General features: G+C 37.9%; 1 protein-coding gene across 2 annotated transcripts in view; it reads left to right on the top strand.

Annotated features, from left to right (window-relative positions):
• Nucleotides 1-16,479, top strand: part of NAV3 (neuron navigator 3) — a gene marked incomplete at both ends in the record, with an annotated part of 270,085 nt that extends 253,606 nt beyond the window's left edge. For both annotated transcript variants that reach the window (XM_084295258.1, XM_084295257.1), the window contains 11 exons: nucleotides 819-993; nucleotides 4,486-4,583; nucleotides 5,238-5,333; nucleotides 5,659-5,827; nucleotides 6,563-6,798; nucleotides 8,753-8,907; nucleotides 9,860-9,931; nucleotides 10,335-10,531; nucleotides 11,081-11,199; nucleotides 13,884-14,087; nucleotides 16,360-16,479. In XM_084295258.1, the coding sequence (XP_084151384.1) occupies nucleotides 819-993; nucleotides 4,486-4,583; nucleotides 5,238-5,333; nucleotides 5,659-5,827; nucleotides 6,563-6,798; nucleotides 8,753-8,907; nucleotides 9,860-9,931; nucleotides 10,335-10,531; nucleotides 11,081-11,199; nucleotides 13,884-14,087; nucleotides 16,360-16,479 (1,641 nt within the window). The remainder of the gene's footprint in view (nucleotides 1-818; nucleotides 994-4,485; nucleotides 4,584-5,237; nucleotides 5,334-5,658; nucleotides 5,828-6,562; nucleotides 6,799-8,752; nucleotides 8,908-9,859; nucleotides 9,932-10,334; nucleotides 10,532-11,080; nucleotides 11,200-13,883; nucleotides 14,088-16,359) is intronic.
• Between the last annotated feature and the right edge of the window lie 9,452 nt (nucleotides 16,480-25,931).

The raw sequence follows: 25,931 nt of genomic DNA, 5'->3' as shown, positions 1-25,931 counted from the left end.
GAATAGGACTTTTAGCAGAATGTTAATGAACGTGGAATTAAATGTGATGTGCAAAACGGTCTGCAAGAATAAGCAGTTGCTTTGTGCTGCACTTCATGAAGCAACTGAAAGATAGATCTAGCTAGTACCAGGCTGTTCCCAGGCTGTTTTCATTTTATTATTGTACATCCAGTGATCACTTGGCACCACAGAGGATTTAGCTAAAAAAATTTCCTAGTTGTGCTGATTCATCTGTCACTGTACGTTTTCATCAAAGAGGGTTTGCTGGCAATTACATGAACGATCTCATGTGTGAATGATCAAAAAGTCTTATCTGCTACTAAGGAGGGTTTTGAAACTTAAAATATGAATTTGTATTTTTAATTTTTTTTTTCTCCTCTGTGATGTTGTTGCTTAAATTTTGCATTCAATGGCAATAATCATTTCTGTGACCTTAGGAACACTGACACATCTAATATTTTAACAATAACTTTAACTGACCTAAGATATTTGGTGATTAAAAATAACTTCTAAAACTGAGGATAGCTGAGGAATTTCTCACACTTGTACTGTGGTCAACTGTATAAGAAGCACAGAAGATTGAAGATTGTGGTGTTTAGGAACTGTCTCAAGCAAAAGGTAGAACAAGGTCTTAGGGTTTTTTCCCTTCACTTCAGAAGTGAAGGCTTTCGCTCTCTGATACAGTGCTGCCTGCTGCCATGAAACTGCTAAACCACTTATCTCCTGCAGGTGAACAGCAGGCACCAGGATAAGCACTGCCAGTGGTTTTCTGAAAGAGTAACCTCCTGTGCTTTTATGTTGATTTCTTGTGAATACAGAATGAAATAGAGATACTGAAAGCTGAAAATGATCGTTTAAAGGCAGAGACTGGAAATACTGGAAAGCCTGCTCGGCCGTCCTCAGAGTCTTCAAGCAGCACATCATCTTCTTCATCACGGCAGTCACTAGGACTTTCTCTGAACAATTTAAACATCACAGAATCTGTTACATCAGGTAAACATAATTTGAGCACATGCATGCCTCAGCAATTAGTAAGAATTTATTAGTTTTCATCCTTTTAAGGGGCCACGTACCAGAGGCATGCCTGAAAAGTGAAATGCCTCGTATCACTCGTGAACATTAGATATATATTCACTAATGGAGATGAAGAACAATCTTAGCAGACATTTCTGAAAACTTAACTTTTAGAAGGCTCTGAATGCTAACAGCAGAGTGTTCATTCTATTTCCTCAGTTTCCAGCAGTGATACTCTCTACCTACCTAGTTTACAATACTATTTTATCATCTGTTTTACAAGTGATTTGAAAAGAGTAGTATTTTTTTGCAGTATATGACAACTGTGTGTGTATATATATATATATTTTTTTTCTTGTCCATATGGGACAAATGAACATAGTACATGAAATTTTCCTTCTTTATTCTTATTCTTATTCTTATTTTTATTTTTATTTTTAATTATTCAGTTAGCTCCCTTAACTTCTTCTCATATTTGCATCTGAGGCAGAAGGTTTTCTCAGCTTTATCCTTTACACTTTTTTAACGCAGTAAATCTAGTTAGCCTATGTTGGACCAAATCACCATTCATGACAGGAGCCAAACCCGCCTGCTTTATTAAGCACTCTCATTGTCTTCTGTGAATGAGAGCAAGCAAGCAAAACTGTGATCCACATCCTGAGCATTAACATTTGATTATTTTTCATGTCATAGAGTTTATGATAATAAGCCTTCTACACTTGTTTTCATAACGTAGCCAAGAAACAGAAGTGCTGCCTCTAACATTAGAACCAGAAGCACAGCAGAAGCAGAGCAGCACTCATTAACGTAGACTCCACAGAAGGTATAATGCAGTCTCTGGAAGCAATAAAAATGTGGGTAATAATTGTAGAAAGAGTCTAGGCAAGACTACAGCTGAGAATGTGCCAAACTGCCTGACTGTAATTTGGGTTGGCAGTTAGTTATATTATCTTGCCAGTCATTGATTACATGCGTATTTGAATACTTCTGGCTAATATCAAATTTTATATGAAAATCAGTATGTATTTATTTACATCCCAACCTTTTTTTTTTTTTTTTAACCAGTTTTAACTTTTAGAATGGATGAACTCAACTTGGACTGTGGTATACAATAAAGTGTCACAAAAACAGGGAGAAAACATTTATCTATTGTCCCTGCTCACACATGTGCACACATTAAAACAAATAAATAAATAAGTAGAGTAGATTTTTTTAAATGGTAATTGTAGAAACTCTTTTATGAATAACAGCTATTAGCACTTTGTCTCTTGGCTCTAACTCTGTCTAGATATAGGAATAAACATAATATAAGCTTTAATTTTCTGTGTTATAGGTTCAAAATGTTTTTCTAGCATGCGAAGTAATTACTTTTGGTTATAAGAAATTAAAGAAATAAGGGTGCCTAATGAGGAGTGGAGGATATCATTTGATCATGAATCCAGACTTTTTGGTCATCATGAGTATCATTTTGCTGCTGTGCCAGAGAACTTGGAAGGGTCACAGCTTCCTACCAAGTCCTGTGGGGTTTCTGAGGCAGCTGAAGTACTACTAATCAAAAGTCCCTGAGATATGAAGAGGTTAAACATGCTGGAAACTAAGCTGAGAGAGATAACGAAGGCTTTTTATCATCACACTACAAATGCCATGGCACTTACTGGGAGACCAGTGTCAACTAGAAATGACCAAAGCTATTCATTGCTTCCCAGAGGTATGGCCAGCTCCTCCAGATAGGTGAAAGAACAGCAAACAAGAACCAGTACAGGAGTTTCTCAGTAGTGTTTGACGAAAAGTTTGCCAGAGCTCTAACAAAAGCTCCCCTGGGGCCACCATAACATAGCTAAGGATGGGGCTGAGCAAGAGGTAGTTAAAACAATTGGCACTCCCCTGGAATTAGAACCCCTTGGACATTTCTTCTCAGCCTCTTGTGTCAGTGAGAGAGAGCTCTCAGTAGTAGAGGGAATTTTTTTTTCTAGCTAAAAAGTGGTGCCTCATTCCTATAGACTTACAGAAAACTGCATTTGAAAGGCTACCTGAGGGTCATTTGGAAATGTTTCAGAGGAGGATCAGAGATATTGTAAATTGCTCTCAGATGAACTGTGACATTATGGAAACTCTTAAGGTTTGTCATATATGCCAAAATGCAAAACAAGTGAAGTGAAACATTTAGCGTTGGGGGCACAGAAGAACTGGCTTCCTGGAACAAAACAGGCATAGATTTGATTTGTTTAAACTCACAATAGAAATGTTTCTTCATCTGATCCATTAAAAATAAATAAACAATCAATAAACAATAAATAAACAATCCAACAGAATCTGCTTTCTAGATCTCTACTTTATAGGTCTGATGGTAGATTGTCAAAAAATTTATAAGGACCTACTTGCTTATAATACATTAATTGAACTCATATTGATAAGCCTTTTTTGGTTTTGCTTTGAGCAAGTACTTCCATGACTAAATCTCACTGACACCTTCTTTAATTGGGATGGTATCTAACCTTGTGCAAAGAATGATACGAAGTCAATGCGTTTCTTCAGTCACCACAATAAGCATGAGCAGGATTCAGCGTAGTGGATTACTGTGCTGACCTTTGAAGAAAATGCAAATCTGTAATCTCTCCTAATTTATTAGTTAGTTTAAATGTCTAACAGTAAAATTGCTGAGAGAACTTCTGGAGGCATCAGTTTTATCCCTTGCAATAAAGCTGCAGGCTCAGTCTTCAGTAAAAAATATGTCCATAATTCTCATTTTAGGGATTAGTGAGCAGATAGAAGAGCTAGAAACAGAGGCACAACACAGATCAGAATTGCTCTTTACCTGCAAGAAAACAAAAAGCTTTTCTTAGAGGAATGGCTAAATACAGAGTCACATATTCTGGACGAATGTGGTGTGATTTTCTAATACATTCTCTTTGTAAACCTGTACTGCAGGGGAAAAAGAAAAAAAGAAAAAAAAAAAAAAAGCCTTTGTCCATAGCATGTGTACAGAAGGTAAAGAAATCAGCTGGAAAGAAATTAAAATGCTATTTTACTGTAGCAGCAAACATATTGGTGAAAGGATTTGTTGTTTTTCTCCTGACAGCATTCTAAAGGGCACAATGAGTGCCCAAAGGTATAAACTCAATTTAGGTTTTAAACAACATTACTTTGTGGGTGTATGTTTATTTTGAACAAATTCCAAGAAAGAAAGCAAAGGCAAAATTGTGATGCAAGTATTCATTTCTTTCTGGTTTCCCAATTCATTTCTACATGATTAAATCTCCTAATATTGCTTCAAGAAAAATTAGAAATTATAAATTGTTGTCATCTTCAAGAGAAGAGGAAAAATAAGAATTAATACAGATGAAAATGATTTCAAGTTGTGATGTCAAGATTTCCTTTTAACCAAAAAACCTTTGGAGCAAGTGTTGAACTGATGAGGTAAGCATAACTGTGTGATTTGTCAGGTTGATCTTGTCTCTTCTTTTATTACAGATATTTTGTTGGATGATGTCACAGATGGAGCACTCCACAAAGAAGGCCACAGTGTGAAAATTTTAGTTACTATAAACAAGGGCTATAGCCGAGCCAAGGTAAGTTCATTATCCAAAGGTCTAGTCACAGAACTACTTCTCTGACAAATCTTGCATTACAGTAGCTAAGATCCTTTAAGTATTTTCAGTCAGGATCTCAGTAAATATTGGAAAGACAGCAGCTATTTCCTTTGTCATCCATGCTCAGTACAGTTACACACTCTCCATAGACTACTGTCATATGGCCTCTTACTGCCTTTGTGGTGGCTCAGACACTACCAATTCTCAGTTTAATTAGTAGTAAGATGTTTTGGGACTTGCTAACTCTATTTTAAAGTGGTTATAAATTAGATTTATGCCTTTGGCCTCTTAGTCTGCAACTATGAATATACTACTAGGTAATCAATTTGGAATTCCATTGTATTTTCATATTCTGTGTTGCAGAAATATTCCTAATACTATGCATCTTTTATTTACATTCAACTCTCTATAAATGCAGATCAAATTTTAGAGAAGATTAAGATACTGTATTTCCTTCTGTATAAAGATATACCAAAGTAATGTCATCTATATGTATTTCAAGCACAGAGACAATTAACAAAGCTGTAATATCACATTCCAAATAGTATTTTTCTTTATTGGAAAAACAATGAATCTTTATAGCAAACTAATTGCCTCCATTTTTAGTCCAGTTTTCAAAATCTTTCTTTGTAGGATCAAAAAACACATGCGTATCTGATAGGATCAATCGGAGTCAGTGGAAAAACAAAGTGGGACGTTTTAGATGGTGTAATCAGACGTCTCTTTAAGGTAAGGCATTGAAAAATTAGCTCGAGTATTAATTCAATAGTCTCTCTCACTTAAGAAAAATCTGTTATATTTTGGTTTGTCTTAACTAGTGGGGTTTTTTTTTTGTTTGTTTTGTTTCTTTAACATATAGCTAGTACCAGTATTAACCTTTATGATTAATGTTGCTATACTTTTTACATCATCATAATCATTTTCTATTGAATATGACTGCAAGAATCTCCTTGCCAAATGAACTCACCTGTACCAAAATATTTTTCAAACTTCTTTCATTCAATAACCACATATCTAATCTATGTTTATATCTTATACTTTAATATAATTTCAGGAATATATTTTCCGAGTGGACCCAGCTACTAGCCTGGGTTTAAGCTCTGACTGCATTGCTAGCTATTCTATAGGGGATGTAATTAGAGCCCATAGCCTAGAAGTGCCTGAACTGCTGCCTTGTGGATATCTGGTTGGAGATAATAACATCATCACTGTGAACCTGAAAGGTAAAACCCTAAGAATACTAGAATATTTTTGCAGACACTGTACAGTCCATCACTGAAATCCCCAATACTTTTTTCTTTTCCTAAGTCCTAACCTTTCTGTATTTTGTCTCCAGTTCAAAGATGCATTTATCACACAAACTCTTTGTAGAGTTTAGGTATTGTACAATATTATTAGATATTGTACAATGTCTAACAAAGTAGGGCATTTTAAGGCAAATACAAGAATATCCCTTTCATTTTCTGATGGCCAAATCATAGCAAAATACAAATTTCTGAACAGTAGCCAAAAACAAAAACAAAAAAAGAGATTATGATCAAAATATTTATGCATTACCCAGTACCGCAGGAGAAATTTGAGACATTTAAAAAGCTGTAGGGATCTGCTGTTGGAGGGGGGCCTTCAGAAGAACTGTCCATATATTGTTATGACAACCAGCAAGCCTTGAGGCTGTCACATTGACCTCTTTTTTTATCTTGGTTGCCTATAGTGTCTGAAACACACACCTTCGCCTTGCTGAGCCTTCTTTGCACATTTAACTTGATTTCATTTCTCCCATCTTTCTAGTCACACTGACATTGATACTATTTAATATTTTGGCCCTGTGGCAGGGTGTAAGCATTTCCACAGTAATGAGCCCCTTGATAGGAGTCTGATTTAGGAAGATGCATCTCACCTTGCTTTAGAGCATGGCACCAAGGATGAAGACAAGCCATTTTTCTTTTCTTTTGTTCCAGGAGTGGAAGAAAACAGTTTGGACAGTTTTGTGTTTGACACGTTAATTCCTAAGCCAATTACTCAGCGTTACTTTAATTTACTAATGGAGCATCGCAGAATTATTCTTTCGGGACCCAGTGGCACAGGAAAGACCTATTTAGCTAATAGGATGGCTGAATATGTTATAACTAAATCTGGCAGGAAAAAAACTGAGGATGCAATTGCAACTTTTAACGTAGATCACAAGTCAAGCAAGGTAAGTTACAACTGAAATGACACCCTATTGCCTTCATATTGTTTTTAGTGAGAATATAGAGTAGACCCTAATAATTGGCATATTGTTGTATTGCTCAGTTAGCATCTTTTTCTACAAGGATTCAGTCTCCAATCCCAGGGAAGACTAGAGACCAGATCATTCTCTTGTAAACAAACTACTGCAAAGGGAGTCAGAACTTTTCCTTATTTGAGGAAATTCATCTTAAGGATATATGCAGAGTCACACATCTATGTAACTTTAGTTCTTAAAGTGTCTGTAATTCCTTTGTCAGAAGGGTTGGATATATAAAAAAGCTGGTCTAACTTGCTTTTCTGTAGTGGTAATAGCAGTTTATTGTTAGTGAAGGTTTGAGAATGAGGATTTTGAACTACTCTCTTGGGTGCTGCTTCTTAATAAACACTACATAAATATGACTGCTGCCATGGTTTCTGACATGAATTGGTCAGGAAGCTGACCATATTAAAATGACTTCATGCATCATGTCACACTCAGAGTGATTTACACAGCTCAGATTATCAAGCTTCTAATATGACTACCCAGATTATACTAATGACTTGCTATCCTGAACTGAGTATACTCCTAACTTGGTACCCTAGGAAAGAAAAGGAAAAGTTTTGCCCAGAGCTTTCTGATTTGCACAGAAAATAACGAATGTTAACATAGCGTAAGAAGGAAGCATACACAGATCTCAAAGGGGTGAGAGGACCATTCCAGTAAAAACATCACTTTTCTCTGCCTTAATGCAGAGCATTTGTGTTGCCTTTTTCTTTGGCAGTGAATGTGTTCATGTTTTATTGCTGTACCATATATACATTCATAACAGATATTGTCCTGTGAAAGAGCAAACTTCTGAGTTGCTGGAAAATTACTTGTTGTACGTGGTGTATTTTTGTTTGTTTGTTTTTTGTTTGTTTTGTTTTAGTTTTGGTTGGCTGTTTTTTTCTCCTTTTCCTTTGTTTCTAAGACAATTTACATAGAGTTTGTAGTAAAAAAAGAAAAAACATCATTGTAAAATGCCAAGTGTGCTTGAATAATACAGATGGTACTTTTTGGAAGAAAACCATGATGCTCCCTAAAGACACCAGAGCATAAAAAGCCAAGCAAGTCTTTCTTGAAATAAGAAAAAGGTTGCATATTCTCCTCAAAGAGAAAAAAAAAAAATCTGCTATTCCTGATCCAGGAAGTGAAATGGCAGTAGGAACTTTGCCTGTAATACTGAACATTCCTAACACTGACAAAATTAGACACCTCTAGAGATACAGCTGTAAAACTTGACTAACCCAGACCCTCAAGGGCAACAAAGTGTCAGGGAAAATATAAAAGGTTTTGATTATAGAAAGCTTGCTTTTACTCCAGCAATATATGGCAGCCAAACAGATAGCTGACAAAAAATATTTACACAAGGAACTTTATTATGAGGTGTAATAGAGTATCCCCAAGAGGTTGAACAGATTTTCAGTGAGAATAGTAAAAGGAGATATCTGAGGAAGCAGTTCAATATGCCTAGGTTGTGTAACAATTTGGGGCTGGGTTGCTTCTTTGTTTCTTTTTGTTTTGTTTATATATATATATATGCATATAAATGTAGCATTCATAGAAATGTATAGGATATTTCACTGCAACCTGTTTTCCAATGGAGATAAGATATTTTGCCGCAGGTTTCTAAGGACTGTGTCCACCAAATGGGAATGTATATGCTTCAGTCACTTGCCTTGAGTTTAGTGCCTTTGTTCATCTTAGCATGTGGCTTCAATGTTGTCCTGTCTAAGAAGCAGGTCCTCCTGCATGTGCTCATCCAGCTGAACTGTCCACAGTGGTGAAACTCTGTAGCAGCCTCTTTATCTTTCTGAAAATCTTTTCCCCTGAAATTGCATCTATGGTTTAATTGGGTTATTTTTTTTTTTCTTTCTGATTTTCATTAATCCTACTGAAGGATCTGCGACAATACCTAGCTAACCTAGCTGAACAATGCAGTGCTGACAACAATGGTGCTGACCTCCCTGTGGTCATAATTCTGGATAATCTCCACCACATCAGTTCACTAAGTGACATCTTCAATGGTTTCCTCAATTGTAAATATAATAAATGGTAGGTAGAAGCTATTTTCTCCCCTTCCACACACATTTTGCAATTAAAATGGTAAAAGCTGTTTGTTACTTTGCAAAATAATATATCTCAGGGAAAAATTAGACTCCCTTAGGCTATGACCCTATGTGGGTCTTTTAATTTAGCGACTTCAATAATTTTGACCCTCTTCAGCCAAGTACTTATGTGCCTGCTTTATATATATGACGTACGTGCATCTCAGCGAGATGTAAATGTGTCACTGAATTTAAGAGTGTACTTAAATCCTTGACTGAATCAGGGTCTTATCCCTTTTGCCCTGTCAGATCACACAAGCTCATTAGTACCCTGAAGACAGTTTATGAGAGAGTAAAAAGAAATGTGCTTTATAATAGTAGAATGTGGGACATGTGTGAACCCATGAACCCATGCAGAAGCAGCTCTATACCTGGTGGACAGTTTTCCTGTGAGCTGTAGTAGTGCAGAAGTGTAAAGCTTGATGACTGTCCTTTATTGCCAAGCAAGAATAAAAAATAATGTTTTCTGGGACTTCTGCTGGTCAAATACATTGGCTATTTCTATTGTAAAAGCACCATCAAAGGGACTTCTCTTCATAAAATCACTGCATGCTATGTCCTACTCATGAGATTCACTGCCTTCTGAAATTAAAACTCTAAGCTTACTACAAAATAATGAGGTACATGAACACAGGGTTGCCTCATTTATTTCTTTATTACAGATGAGTGCTAGTAAACTACAAATGTGCAGAGAGGGAAATCATGCAAGAATAAGCATAAAAAAAAAAAAAAGTACTACATTAAAAAAAAGGAAAGGTACTACAGAAATATTTTAAATCTAAAACTACAACATATCCACGTTTTCTTCAAAATTAGCGTAGTGCAGCTAAGAATAAAGAATATTCTCTGAATATCTGAAAGGATTCTCCCTCAACAAAACATACTACTTCTCTTTCCAGTCCCTATATTATTGGAACTATGAACCAGGGAGTTTCTTCTTCACCAAATCTGGAGCTGCATCACAATTTCAGGTACATTCACTCTGTTTTTACTGTGGCCATGTTTGCATAGAACTTTCAAGCTCCCTGCTTCTCAGACCAGTTCTTCAACAAACATTGATCTTTGTCTCATCACAGCAAAGTGTTTTAGCTTCTGTGGCTCTTCTGTGCTGATATGGTGTTTGGGATAAGATACTTTCCAGCATCTCTATAAAGATGCTGAACATAATGGCATTCTTGCATTCCATTTGTTTTCAGCAATGCCTTGAATTCCTGATGGAAAGTGTAACAGTGAATAACATGGTTTACCAGAGCAGTTTTGTATGTGCTGGCTCACGAGACTTTGAAGCTTATGACATTATCATCATCTGTATGTTTAAGAGGAAATTATATACTTGCTATTCATTGCTACTTGACATTTATCGTTTCTACACAGGTGGGTGCTGTGTGCTAATCACACAGAGCCTGTTAAAGGCTTCTTGGGCAGATATCTGAGAAGGAAACTGATTGAGACTGAAATAGAAAAGAACATACGCAATAATGAGCTCATCAAAATCATTGACTGGATCCCAAAAACATGGCATCATCTCAACAGCTTCCTAGAAACACACAGTTCTTCAGATGTAACCATTGGTGAGTCTTGGTGGAGTGGTTTGAAATAAAGATGTAGACTAACCATTTTAGAGATCTAAAGGTTGAAGGTTGAATTCTCTTTTTAAAAGTTGTCATCTCTCAGTGGTAAATACAGCCTAAGTGTGGGGAATGTGACTGGTTTGTGTTGCCAGCAAGGTTGAAATGAAAATGGAAAGACAGTATATATTTCCTGTTATTTATGCCTTGGTTGCTAAAGACTTTCAAGTAAATTATCATCATTTAGCAAACTAGCAAGTGGGAGACATATCTGTACCTGAGGTCTTCTGGTGGAATAGCTATGTTAGCAAGAAGTCATCTTTTTACATAACTTTGCCATTAAAACTTTCAAGTGTTAATCAGGCCTTAGAATTGGATAAAGTGACACTATTTCATTTGTAATAGAAGTTTACTGATAGATCCCATACTGTAGCCCTGCATTAGTATTCTCTATGTTTGAGCTTACTCCAGTGTTCCTTTTTTAATTCTGTGAGGATTATTTTCAGTATGCTCCCTAATTCTTCTCTTTCAATACACAATTTGACTTCTCAGGTCCCCGCCTTTTCCTCCCTTGTCCTATGGATGTTGATGGCTCCAGAGTGTGGTTCACAGACCTCTGGAACTACTCCTTGGTGCCATATCTTCTGGAAGCAGTGAGAGAGGGACTGCAGGTATGTCATTTGCTTCCCTGCATTTTTTTTTCTTAGTTTCACAGTCTTTCTCCAAGTTACTTTTAACCAATGCATCCAATTGTGAATGCTGTTGCATTTACAAGAAATCTGTGGTGGGATTATAAAAATCACTGTTGGGCTCCTTTTGACTTGCTCATAACCTGAAGTACAAAATTTGTCTTTCTCTGCTCCAGCAGTAGCATATCTAATATTTTATGAAGAGGGTTTCACCTCTTTGACAGGTGGGAGGTTCTTTTTCCTCTGTTTAAATAGAGTTCATAGCAATGCTTAATAAAGTTCAGATTGCCTCCCTGTATAAGGCAGTCTCAACCAGCCTCTACATGGGAGAGTTAATAGCCCTTACCCTGGTGTAAGAAAAAAGCATTGGTCTGCCTGATCCTCCCCAGACTATGTACATGAATATGTATGCAGGCATATTGAAAAGCTTGTGAACAAATATCCAGCCAGACTGAGATCGATTACTCCTTGGTCCCACTGAACATGAGGGTCTGTCCCTTTTTACCCTTGTATCTTGCATTTCCATTTATATTTCCTCAAGTTTTGATCTCTCCTTTTTTCTTCCTCTGTATGGGCAAAGGTTTTCTCCTGACTGTAATTCTCGTTGTGGATATTAGTTCATTGTGCTATTAGTTCACCATTCCCTCCATCCTTTCTTCTCCAGGCATTAACACTAGTTCTACTCTCTTAACATTCTCCATTGATTGCTACTGAACTAGCAAAGTTTAATAGCAATTTTGATAGAAGGAGGGCTACAACTAGATTCACCATATAAAGGACTATAAGATGTATATATAAGATATATAGGTTAAGATTTAGGACCATTGCACATCTTTCAAGTAAACATAAATCTTGAAATTAATCCAGACTTTTTTTTTTGGCTTTTCCCTGTTTCCTTTCCTTTCATGTAGTGCAACTCTGCCCTCTGAAAAGATGCACTGTGGAAAAGCTATATTTTTGCCACTCGTAACAGTGAAAAAATTACTGCACAGTGCAGAGGGGATTGTTTTGGAATAGTCAAAGAACTGTGTAAGCAGCTGCAGTTTCTTTATGGCCTTGTATTGACATAGTGACATACTGATAAGATGGAGGTTTCAAATCTTGCCTGTTGAGTATCTCATGCTTTCCTACAACTGTTTACCTCTCTGGGAATTACAGTGTGTTTATGCCTTGTGCAAAAAACTGCCAAACATCTGATAGAACAGCCACAGTGAGATTAACAGCACTTGTTTAGATCAGCCATAAAAATGAGGTGATATTCTTCATGTTCATATTTTTCCAAGCATACAGGGTAGGTACTTAAATGGAAACTTCAATTCTGGAGCAGAAGATGGCAGCAGACAGAAGAAAATATGTTGTTTTGTGAACCATTCCAATTTTTATATGCTTTGGATGCCTTCCATAGAATAGTATTATTAATAATAAACAGAAATCTTTTTTATGGTATAGTTAAATGTTCCTGGTACCAGAGAAGGGTAGAAACTGACTTTCTAGCATAGCACTTTGTAAACTCACTTGCCAGGCATGGAGTTTACAAACCTTGCCCCAGATTCCAGAAGGGATTTAGTTACTGTTCTTCTCAGATGAGGGGAAATGCTGCCTACAATCAGGAGTTAGCTTGCTACCTCCATGAGAAACACTTCAGCTTATTTAAGCAGATACCTGCTAAGCAGCCGAACCTCTGTGTAGGGCAGAAGGAGTCTGAGTATCTCTGTACACAATATAGTCAAACTGACTGCCTAAACTGAAGCTCTGGATTCAGCAAGTGCCTGTGAGCAGGTGTTACAATGATAAGCACAACTCATCTCTCTGGCTTTAGCACTAGAATCCTTCGCTGTTTAACTCCCATGAAGAGTACAGACCATCTCAATGCCTCTGCCAATGTTACACTCATTCCTGGACTGTGTGAAGCTGCTTGAGCTAGGAGAAATCATGGAAAGCTCTGGCGGCAGGCTCCCAAGCCCCATGTGTCATTGTCACTATCACATTGTCACACATAACACAGCTAAAGGAAATCTGTAAAGCAGCAACCAAGGGTCTCTCAGTTAACATGTTGCTTCTGAGCAGCACTACAGGGAGAGTGCATTTTAGTGAGGAAGCTTCTGGGCCTCCTTAATTTTCCTTCCTCCTGTCCTTCCAGATGCATAAGCCTTTTCATGCTTCATGGTAGGGAAAATCTATCCTTTGTGAATTTCTTCTTTTCATTAACCTCATGAAAGATCTCAAGGTGTGGACAGATGTCTGCTTCTGCATCCTGTTTTGCTAGGAGAAGAGAACAATCAGTTCTGGCACTTCCTAATTCACTTCAAACAAAATCCAATTAACTTGAATGCTTTAGATAGGTCTGAGTTAATTTCACTGATATGCCTTAAGCAAGTTACCAAAAGGTCTCATTGCTTATTGTGTCAAAAACTTGTAACTCTCACTATTGCCTACAAGTATCACCAGTTACAGAGTGCTTTTCAACTTGCAGCTACTCTGGGTATTGAAGGAGCACTAATGGAGATGAGGTCTTTTGAATGTTGTATCATATTTGAGTGCTGAGCATGTCTAAAAACAAAACATTTACTAAAATGGTTTAGGTATGTTTGATAACTTTTGTTTGCTATTACAACTGGTACTGGAAGCTCTGTAGGATACTTACCCGTGCTTTATCCATACTACAGATGTACGGTAAGAGGGCACCCTGGGAGGATCCTTCCAAGTGGGTAGCTGATACCTATCCATGGAGCTCTGCAACTCTGCAACATGACTGGCCATCATTACTTCAGTTAAGACCAGAAGATGTTGGTTATGAAGGCTATGCATCAGCAAAAGAAGGAACAACCTCAAAGCATGTTCCACAGACTGATACGGAGGGGGATCCCTTGGTAAGATTTAAACTTTGGGAAAAATGTTTTTCAGTATGTATTTCACTGTCACATGTTAAATTCTACACTGTACAGTAAAAAATGTACTGTGTACCTGTTCCAAAGTGTGCTTTTAGAATTAATCCTACTACAGTTTATAAGAAGTAATGAAAATAACAGAAATATCTAGCAAGAGGGCAAGTATCACCATCACATTAGTATGTCCCTAAATAATATGCATTTTGCATCTGCCCAGAAATCTTTATAATGTTTGGATACCATTCTTAAGCAACTTGATTAATCAGCTTATTCTGAAAACACCTTTTCCAGGTTGGACTGTTTGTCTTCTACATTCTATAAATGAAGCACTGAGAAACTCACATTATCTAACTTTGCTGTCATAGAGAATTTAGTGGAAATGCAAATTAGACTGTTATCCTCCCATTCCCCAGAACATTTCAAGATAACTGATGACTGTATAGCAGTCTCAATGTAAAAGGAATGCAAGTATAGTGGCATTAAAAGATAAGAGGTTTATTTCCCTAAGTGCCATGTATTGTTTTATTTAAATATGATCCCAGATGCTTGGGTTTACCATTGCCTCCTCTGATAATGGAATATTAAATTGCATATATTGAACTGCTGTTTCTGTATAGTACTTTCTCTATAGACAGTCTTTATCATAATTCATAATACTATTTTAGAGAATTGAACCTCTGGAACATAGGGAGCCCTTTGAAAAAGGGAATATTTGAGAGGAAAATGTATTTAACTCATATCAGTGCTAAAGCAATGACTTCTCAGCCTCCCTGAAGTGTTTGGTACTCATACTCAGACCTTGAACCCCAAGGAAATGTGGGAAATCAAGTCATCTGATCTCTTGTCTTCCAGAACATAAGCCTTGGGGTAACTGACCCTGTGATTCAGGCTGCCAGAGGTTTTATTTTCCAGGCTTCCAGCAAACATGCATCCCCTTCCTCTAAGGTGAAAATACTTGGGCAGGCAGAGTTCAGTGTCCAGCCACCATTGCTCCCTGCACACTGTGATCAGTTGCTTACAGCTTCCTCTATCCAACTAGTTATCAGAAGCCTTGGGGCTTGAGGTGGATTTCACCAGGAGAGAGACACTGACACGTGCGGAGCACAAGCATATCCAAAGACTATCCTTGAGGAAATAGGGCATTTCACAAGTAGGCTGTGTTACACACCCACTGCATATATCCAGTATATTCAGGCATGGATACTTACATAAACCTCCAGCAAAAGCTTCCTGATTAAACACTCTTCAATTCCAGGAGAAAGCTTTGCAAACAGTGTGGGTTGAAACCATAGAGATGTAAGGATTCATGAGCAAACAGGGAAAAGGTGCTTAACACACACACACAAGGATATCTTTGCCTCTTTGGTATTTCATTGTCTTTTTTGTTTGTTTGTTTGTTTTGTTTCTTTGTCTGTTTTTTTTTATTATGTTTTTCTAAAGACAGATCATTTGTTCCTTTAAAAACAATAAAATTGTGTTCACAATGTCAACAGTGCTTGCAGCCCTGAGTATGCTGGCAGAAGTGGATGTTTTACAAATAAAATCCTGATGGTTATATACAGTTAGGCATTGAGCATCCAAGTAATTTTCTGGGACTTAATGCTGCTTTTTGATGTGTTTTGTTTTTTTTTTTTCAGATGGACTTCAAGTCCTAATAATGCCCAAATTAATTTTGTGGGGGCTCATCCTCTCTCAGGAAGGAAGGTCGGTTGCTGTTCCCCTGCTGCAGTCAGCCCCTCAGCAGCAGATGGGACCGGTTTTGGAAGTAGCTGGCCTCAGTCCACCCTGTGCTCTCTCCCTCCCCATCTCTCTCCTGCAGAGGGTATATGTTAGTGTGATTATGTTTTCAGTTGCATTTTCAATATGGTGCATCTACACCATCCAAAAATTATCTGGAAGCTTGACTGTCTCCAAATATGGGCCCAGATGTCCAGCTGTGATATGGCTTCCTTCCCTTGCTGGTGGTGCAGCTGCAGCCGTTCTCACCCCTGAATGAGAGTTATCAGGCAGCTCCATTATATCCCTCTGGCTCTCTGGACCTTTAAATGCACACTGCTATTTAAAGACCAGAAGGTAGGGAAAAGGGTGCCAGGAGAAGCCGCTGACACCCTGCCCTTTCCGAAATCCTTTTGTATGGTCCCCTCAGCTAGATACCAGCACACCTTGTACAGCAATGCAGCTTAATTAAATTTTAACACGGCCACTGCAGCATTAAATGAGACAAGATTATGTAAACATTTCTTTCTTCTTTCAGATGAATATGCTAATGAGGCTTCAAGAGGCAGCCAACTATTCGAGCGCACAAAGCTGTGACAGCGATAGCACCAGCCACCACGACGACATTTTGGATTCGTCCCTTGAATCGACTCTCTGAAAGGGACAAACCTTGGTGGAGGATTATGGTAAAACCTGTTTCCACTAGACCACTGCCAGTATTAAAGCAGCACGCCGAGGTCCCTGAATGAGAATGGTGTGTTGTAGGTAGGCAGGAGACCTAACTGCAAAGTCAGGAAGAAAAATTGAAGTGGAAAGCTTGAATTAGTTTAATTTCAAGGCATTGTGATACCTACGGAGCCAAGTGAGACTCCATTTGTCAACTGGAAAATGCCCTAAATCAAGGGCATCTAAGCAGATTGCACACATGTTAGCCAAACTGGAATTTTTTTTTTCTTTTCGTCTTTCTCTTTCTCTCTTTCTCTGCCTCTCTCTCTGCATCTCTGTTTCTCTGTACGTTTACAGTGCAACTTGGGTTTTTCTTGTTGGTTTTCTTTTTTTTTTCTTTTTTTTTTTTTTTCCCTTTAGTTTACCCTGAGGCACTGCATGAACAATGCAGTCTTCTAATTCTCTTCTAACCTCTGTTGTGCCGCATGGTGCTGGTCACAGGACTGCAGTGGTGTTTGTGTTGTACGCTACTGCCCATTCCAAAATGAGTCAGAGATGATGATAGTAACTCAGAAAGCACAAACAGTATTGTGCAATCACCAGAAAACATGACTGTGATATGCTGGATAAGTGCCAATTTAATTCTAACTGCCATGGTCACGGTGATGCGCTCCATCAAGTTTTTAGTATACGAGTCACAGATTTTATAAAGTTGTTTTTACCACAAAGGTCTTTTTTAACCACCTGCCCACTCCTTAACAACAGTTTTATACCAATTATTAACCAACACTGATTAAAGGCTTCTTAGGGCTTCATTTGTTTGAGCCTTTTCAGTGAAAGAAGGAACATTTCTTATGGTGCTGTCTCACTGCCTTAAAACAGATTTCTAGAACAGTTTTACAGTTGGTTTAGTTCCTAAACCATTGGTAATTTACACTGTTTTTTTTCTTCATTTACTAATGAAAAAACGTCAGTTAACACAGTAGCCTCATATCTGTATATCATGATTTTTTAAAGAAATGGATAGGAGAAAGAACAGTTGCTATATAATATTTTTATCTTGTGAATAGATTGCTCTGCCTACCCTCAGAAAAACACAAGGAACCCAAACCCACTTCCACTGCCACCTAAATGCTGAGAAAATAGGCTCAAATCCATTTGGTCCCATGGAATGGAGTTTTTGGAGGATAGATGTTTTGAATTTTTATCCAGCAGAGCTGGATGCACTTGATGCAGCATGAGCACAAATATATGTTTTTTGTTTTTTGGTTTTTGTTTTCTTTTTTCTAGTTTTAGCATGTTGTTTTGATTGCTATTGTTGTACATGAAAAAATCAGCATAAAAGAACACTGAAGCAGTGATGTCCACTGTGGAAGAGGAAGAGTTTATACTGTAAAAGTGGGTTGGTTTTGCACAGTCTACTGGGTGGGTAATGTAAATATGAAAAAAGAAAAACAAACAAACAAAAAAAAAAAGCCTTGCACAAATCAAATCAAAAACAAGCAAACAAAAAATTGTATTTTATTCTGTTGGTGTTAAGAGATGTTTCACTTGCTGAGATTTCCTGTATGTTGCAAACAAATACAGAATGCAAACCTTAAAAGCTGTTATTACCTGGTGTGTTTGTCCTGTACTTACAGTTGTTCTGACTATGCAGGAGCTATCAATGCTACAGTGAGCATGTTTCAATATCTATATGAAGCCAATACATTTTGGGGGACAAAACATCTGGAAATGTTTAAGTGCATATGTCATGGCAGGCTACAACCAGATTGCATTAAAACTGCTCAGAATATCCGGGAGTGCTCCTTTACCACAAGAGGCATCCGGTTCAAATAGGTGCATATAAACCAGAAGGTACCTAAGGGCTTTGGCATTGTGTAGACATATACTGTACACCTCCATGGATGTTATCTTCAGGATGTGTATTTGGTGCTATTAACTCTTTGTGGCCACCCCGTGGTCACTCGCTGTAAAACAAAGATAAATCAATGCAGTTTTCAAATGGCACTGAGCTGCATCACTGAATCTAGAGGTTCCTACACGGTGCTATTGCCCTAATAAAACTCCAACTGATGTTATGCATGTAGGATTCAGTCAGACCAACATCATGCCCCCAAAATCTGGATCCATTTCTGCTGTACAATGTCAGTGCGTACATCCTGACTGACTCAAAGAACTAAAGGAAAGCTGCTCTTTCCTGTACCTGTGCTCTGAGCAAACCTGCAGATCTTTTCCTGCCATATTTAACACACAAACACACAATATCACATATACAAAACTTCCTGCAATACATCTCAGTGAGTCCACCTAGTTTACAACTCAGAAATTGTTTGTGAAACATTTGTCTGTATACATTTTATATTTTGTACATTTTTGATGTAACATATCATGTAAATAGACAGAAACAGTGAAATAAATCATCTGAAAAGTTTTGTAGTCTTTGTAAAGCCCTAATAATAAGTATTTGGTGTCATCGGACTTAACTGGATGATGTATTTTCTATTGGTTTATTGTTTCTCTAGCTTGTAAACCAGCTTGCGTATATTTTTTTGCAGGTGTGCGCACTGTATCTGTCTAAATTATTACTTTGCCATTAAAGTGGAATTATTTATTGAAAACACAGTCTGGTGTTTTTGCAGTCAGGACCACTTAACGGTTAGATATTATGTCAAACAAAAACACATAAACAAAGTGACAAACTGAAGGATGTAATTTTCTGAATTCGGCAGAACTAATCTGTGTAAAAACAAAATTAGCTACTCTTTCTAGTTCCAGGGTTTTGATATTATTTTTGAGTGCCTGTTTCCATGGTGAGAACAGGTTGTGGAGTTCAGAAACAACTTTAAAGGCTCCCCATTTTCAAGATTATCTTCAAATGCAAATATATTGATTTCAGTGGTGGCAAACTTGTACAGAACTGGTGCACTATTATGGCTTATTTTCAAACCTGAAAGATTTAGGGCCACTTCCTCAGAAGGTATAAATCAATATAATTTAATAGAATTCAATGAAAGCAAGTTCAAATATGTTAGTTAGATAATCATAGATTTTGAGGCTGGAAGAGATCATTATGCTCCAGTGAGTGGTAGCACCTCAGCTATAAGTCTCAGCAGCAGGTCTGTAATTTCCCTGAAATTGTCATATCCTTGGAAAAACATAACAGTATGAAGTAGAAGCTCTAGCACATCACTGTCAATGAAGCTAATTATTCAGTGGGTTGGTTTGTTTTTTGGTGCTTTGTTTTAGATAGATCTTACAAAGTTCCTACTTTTCAAGACAAAAAATACCCCAAACTGCTTTCTGTTATGCCTTTTCCTTCTGTATTAGGAAGCCAACAACAATCAAAACCATAAGGTATGTTAAGTAATAGTCTTCCTTGCTTTTTTTCTGGAGAAGCAAGTAGCTTGCTCATTCTTATCTTTTTATGTAAAGACATGCTTTCCAGACCCCAAGATATTTTTGCAAGACTTTTTGAACACTTCATTTTGTCAGAGTCCTTTCTGACATGTGGGTATGAGAATTGCACATGGTATTCCTGTGATGGCTTTACTTATGCTATAAACAGGACTAATATCACCTTCCTACTCCCACTTCTTATTTTGCCTGCTTAGGCTTCAGTGGTGACATTCACTCTCTAATTGTATCATCCTACTGCAGGCTCATGTTCAGTTAATTATCTACCAAGACCCTGAGTTCTTTTCATGTTGCATCATTTCAAAATCACTTTGTCCAATCCTGCCTGTATAAACCATGCTCTTTGCTCCTTAGATGTAAGATTACAAATTTAACTGTATTAAAAGAGGATATTCAAATTAGCCCAACCTACCAAATGATTCAGATCATTATCTACAACTGTCATCTATATAATTTACCACTCGTCCAGCTTCCCTGCTTTCCCAAAACTGCTACCCAACCAATCAGTTTTCAGATGGAGGTAGCAAGTAACATCATGTCAAGAACAAAACCCTGATGAATCCCATTAGGAATCTCCATGACAATTTCTGATCTACAGTCACATCGCTGGGTTGCATGTCATTGGTGTATTTGCATTCCAGTTAACATGGGTATAAATACCAGAACATCACACAAAACCATGCGTGCATAATGCTGTAGGAACTACTGGATGAGTTGCATGGCTTCTCCATCACTGTTGGACTCCAAGGATGGATTTAGATTAGTTGCTGTTGCAATGACATACGCAGAGCTGATCTTACAAGGGAAGGGGAACAGACTAGATGACTTCAGGGACCCCTTTTAGTGTGACTTTCCTATAATACAGTGTTGCAATGTCTGCATGTTACCCAGCTGCCATTACGTAAGGGAGAAGGTATGAAATTTGTCAGACACCTGTATCCACTGTGTCCGCACATCTACTTGTGCTTGATCTGAAGATCTGATGGTGAATGCCCAGGTGCCCAGGGTGGGATCAGGATAGCACAGCCTGGGAGAGGAAAGTGTTTTTAGCAAAGTACTTGAGACATTGCTCTTGCTCATAAGAACTCATTTTTTAAGCTATCATTAAATAGCCACTGAGTTTCTCAGCATGCACTACTTTTTCTTGATAGCTGAATAATGTCACACAAATTAAATGCTACCACGAAGTTTGGCAATGCAAAAGCTACAGATGCACTATCATGGGAGAAATGTATTGCTGGGTAATAATACCAGTAGCAGAAAATAGGATCTGTCATGAAAGATAAATTAACTAAGACCCAGGCCATGTGACCTTGCCTTTCTACAGTAAATTGCATTTACTGTTCTTTGTTCAACTGCAACCTTAAGCAAACATTGATAAATAGCGATGAGTGAGCACACAAAGTGGAGCCCTGTTTTTAGTAACAAATTTTATAAATGAAATAATGCTTTGTCTTTGTCAGTGTATTTACTTGTTTTGTAAGCAGTTTTTTATTAAATCAGTCTACATAATTTAGGAAACTAAAATGCATCTTGACAATTAAATGCCAAAGCTGAAAGAAAAGGCACCTGGTAACTGCTATGTAACAAAATAAAACATTTACATGATGACACATAACCAGCAGTAATGATTTTATCACACCATAAATGAATGGCTCTGAAAGAAGAAAGAAACAGACAAAATGCTTATTAGGTCTATGACCAAACCCCGGGGACTTAGCAAAGTAAGTCATTTAGACTAGTGAGCTCTATTTTAGCACTGATAATTCAGTGCATCTAAAATATGTTCTGATACTGTGTTCTGTACTTTACAAGTGCAATGAAGACACATACACAGACTGAAAAACAACAACAACAACAAAACAACAACAACAACAAAACTTCTCAGTGCAACTCAGTGCAGGTTAGTTCTTCCCCTCAGTTAAGCTACATACAATAAAGAACTACAGCAGTCCCTGAGCTACAAGAAATAATTGACTGGCAGAATGAATAATTTAGCTCAATCATTACTGCACACTTTGTATACGTGGCACGATCTCAGTGAACCCCATCTCTGCTTATCCAGGTCAAACTAATGGCAGTGTTGGACTAGTGGTACTGACTCCAGATTGTGTCCGGGGATAGTCAGGCTGGAGGCAAAATCTTACATCTTAACTGAACTAACATTACAGGGAAGATATATTTCTCATTTAGTAGAAATAAGAAATCTAAAAGCTATTTGAGAAAACTTTATTGCCTTCTTAGTAATTGCTGTGATTAGTCTCATTATTACTTAATGTCTCTGTATCACTGCTTTTGTACTGCCAGTATGTCTCAGATATGTTATTAATAGCTTCCTTGTAAAAACTTCTGCCATCAACACATTATCTTCTGAACTTGAAATAATACTGCTTATTCAAGAGTTGGTTAATACCTTGTTTCAGATCACCAGCCTATTTAACACGCTACATCCAGATGGTATGTTTCATCTCTAGCTTAAGTGCCTCTAACTTTAAAGAACAAATTTAGTCTTACTATGTGTTCAAATTGAGCAACATTCTTTAATTTCAGCCCTCGATAGTGTTAAGCATGTGTTTAAGTGCTTTCCTAATTCAGACTTCAGTGCCTGCAACTCATTCTTCCATAAACCACTGTCTTTAGAGGATAAGATGGTCAACTAACTGCTACAAGATTCAGCTAAACGCTGTTTGTAGAGACTGTGCAGAATATTACATGCAAGAATTATAATTTAATTGCATGCTTAGGCACAGCATTTAGTAGGATGCCTTATTGCCTGTTGTAATGATCTCTGAAGTTGAATAAAACCTTCAGACTATGTTGCGAATCAGAATGGAGGGAAGCTTCCTTTTCTGGAGTGGAGCAGCTGCTAGCAATAAAACCTAAGTGCTTGTTTGCAGTTGCAGAATAGAAAGGTTTCTCTACCTCAAGGATGACAGAAAAGCTGCAATATGTGTTATAGGACATGCTGGAAGAAGTCTTTCATACTGGAAAAATATCAGTACTGTTCAACTGCTCCTGTTTCTTTCTGTATAGCAGAATTAATCAGTTAACTTTTATAATTAATTAAAATATTATGTTACTGGATTCCAGATACTCATGGGTTTTCTGAGCTGTTCAGTAATCAAAATGTTGAATATAGGGCTGAGGCTGAACATGAACCTTAAGCATATACACTCCAAAGGCTGTTTTATATTGGAACTATCTGCCTAATATCAGGGACATACTATGGCAAGTACAAATCACAGCTATATTTGCAGAAATCTTTGCACTTGGTCAAGAATGCTGAGTACTGCTTGTTCTCTGAGGGATGTTTGGGGGATCAGAGAAAAGAGGGTTTCTGGTTCATCTACCTATTTATGCTCACAAAAATTTCCCCTGCAGTTAGTTCTCTCCCCTTAGTTTTGTTAGCAGACCTTCTGAGTATCAAACTACAGTTGGTCAGGAAGTTTCCAACTAGACAAGCTGTCCTTCCAAGCCAAAATGATGCATCCAAGAATGTCAGAGTGAACAAACTTCAGCTGCACCCCAAGCAGAAGATATTTTTGGCCTTGTTTTCTGCTAGCTTACTGAGCAGCTGCTCCAGAAGGTCCACAAGTGCTTGGGACCCAGAGCGTGAAGCTTCTTGCTGTGGAGCCAGAGCCTCTGTTGTTGCAATGCTTCAGCTCCAAATACTGCTGATGCTGCAGGTGGATGTGGAGAAGGTCTCCTGGCTTCCCAGAGTGCCCCTTGGATGCTAGGGAAATACCCAGGCCACCACCTGCTCACATGGAAGAGTGGAGCACCCCTCCTGAAGCTGGAGGTGGTATAGAAACTGTTAAGATGTGGGAGAGGGGACAAAGTCCATCTTTGCTCTGATCTGTTCCAGCCAATATAAGCAAAACCACTTATATACTTTCTGAAATTAAAACTTCACGCATTCTAGCTAGTAGATTTTTTTTGTTATTATTATTATTATTTTTTTTAAGATAAGCTTTACTGATTATTATTTTTTTCATTCCAAACACAGAAGAAGGAAATCCCTGTAAAGGTCATTCCTATATGAAAACAGCTTTCTGGTGCTAACACAAATTCCTTAACAGTTCGTTTAGACTGCTGTTGCAATGTAAATGTATGTTAATGCAGAGGCTGAGTGGGGTCTGATTTGCCTTGCTAAGGCAGCCGTTCCTGCTGACTGTGGGAATTGCCATTCCCAAAGCAGGGAAGGCATGTGCTCAAAGCACTTCAGTTTTAGAGCCTTCCTTTTTTTTTTTTTTTTTTTTTTTTTCTCCTATTTCAGATTTCAGATAGGAAATAGCTCTTGGTGCTGCCACAGGTCTTTCCTCTGCATTTTGCCCTCTCGATTCTCTGTCCTTCTGACATTTAACACATCCCTTCATCCCTTTCTGCCTTTCTTCAGTTCCTCTTATAACTGCTGTTCCCATCACTGCTCAGCTTTGCTCCCCTTCTCTCCCTGGCACGTTTCACTTGACCATCTCTTTGCTGCCCAGAAGGCTACTTGCTGCTCAGAGTGTGCCAGGACAGCATCCCGTCCTTCTCTGGCTATGAACACCGAGCATATGCTGTCACAGCTGAGCAGAGCACAGCAATAGCCATCCAAAAGAGCGATGTCCCCTCCCTCGGGCTCACTGCCTGAGTGCCGGCGTTTCTGCATGTGCCATGGCAAGGCCTGCTGCAGCAGTGGGTGAGAACAGCAGGCTCTGGGAAGAAGCCCCATGCTTTACCTATAGCAGTATGTTCACAGGGAAAAAGCTGAATCACTTCTGGGGTGGTGGCTCCCCGGTGTTCCTCTTTGTTTACACATCCCACCCTTTTTCCTGACTAGGGAATACTAAGTTAAAAGCAGCCTTTCACTGGTTTTCAGTACTATGCCAAAAATAAATAGCTTGCATTTTGTAGCCTAGAGGAAGACTCCATGGGATGTAAAACAGGCGGCATGCAGTGAGTTAGGACATAGGAAAGAGGAGTAGAAGCTCTGAAACTTCTTCTGTTGTCAGACAGTCTGAGTCTTTCCAAAGGAGTTTTATTTCTTTTGCTTTACTGCTTACCAGAGGAAAAGAGGGAAATCTATACCTCTGATTCTGTGGTGCTTCACACACCAAAAAAAGGTGAATTTTCAATGTAAAAAGTGGTGGAATTCTGATCATAAAAGAGAACAAACAAAAGCCTCTCATCTTGAAAATGAACCAAATCTGTCTGGCATTTTCAAAGAAAAATGGAAACAGTCGTGTTACTGTAGTGATATTTGTTAAGTAGTCTTGAGCTCTGAGGAACAAACAAACAAAAAAAAATCCCCACATTTTTCCATAGCTGTCACTGGAGTTACAATAATCAGATAATATTATTTAGTACTTGCTTAGTGCTTTTGATGCCTCATCCCAAAGTACTTCACAAAGGTCACAATAAGCATTATTGTTAAGGAATGAATGGGAAAGAAATCTCATTAACGGCAGCAGGGTGCAGATGGCAATATAGCACAGCTTCATGCATAGACCTGTGCCTTGAGATGCTGCTAATGAAGAAAGCCCTAGAATTGATTAACATACTTATTGTCTACTCTCCTTTATTTGATAGGGGGATATATATGCAATTGTTCAGAATATTTTGTGAACTGTCATCGCAGAAGATGCTTTCAACAAATGAAAAAGATACTGTTAAAATTTTTTAGACCCATATGATTGCTCACAGAAAATAAGAAACAATTTGTTGCCTGTGTGAGTGTATGTGAATGTGCACTCACATATGGAGAAAAAAAGAAAAGAAAATAATCATTGGATTTTTGGATTTTAGAGAAGGAGATGTCAAGGGGTGGTTGATATTATCAAAGTGACTAAGGAGTCTGAACTCTATTTCCAACAATGACTTAAGGCTGCCTAAGTAGTCTTTGTGTTACCCATTGGTAGTTTTTAAATCTATAGTAGTTTGTGATAGTTTTACTCAAAATCTTTGTGCTTACAATTAAACATTACAAGGATAAACATTTCAGCTTAGATACCCTAAAGCATTTATGTGTCTGGATTCCAAATTTCA

The sequence above is a fragment of the Netta rufina genome, assembly GCF_964035555.1.
Source record: "Netta rufina genome assembly, chromosome: 1".
Classification (NCBI taxonomy): domain Eukaryota; kingdom Metazoa; phylum Chordata; class Aves; order Anseriformes; family Anatidae; genus Netta; species Netta rufina.
Note: the sequence above shows the minus strand (reverse complement) of the source record. Positions and strands in the feature narration are given on the sequence as shown.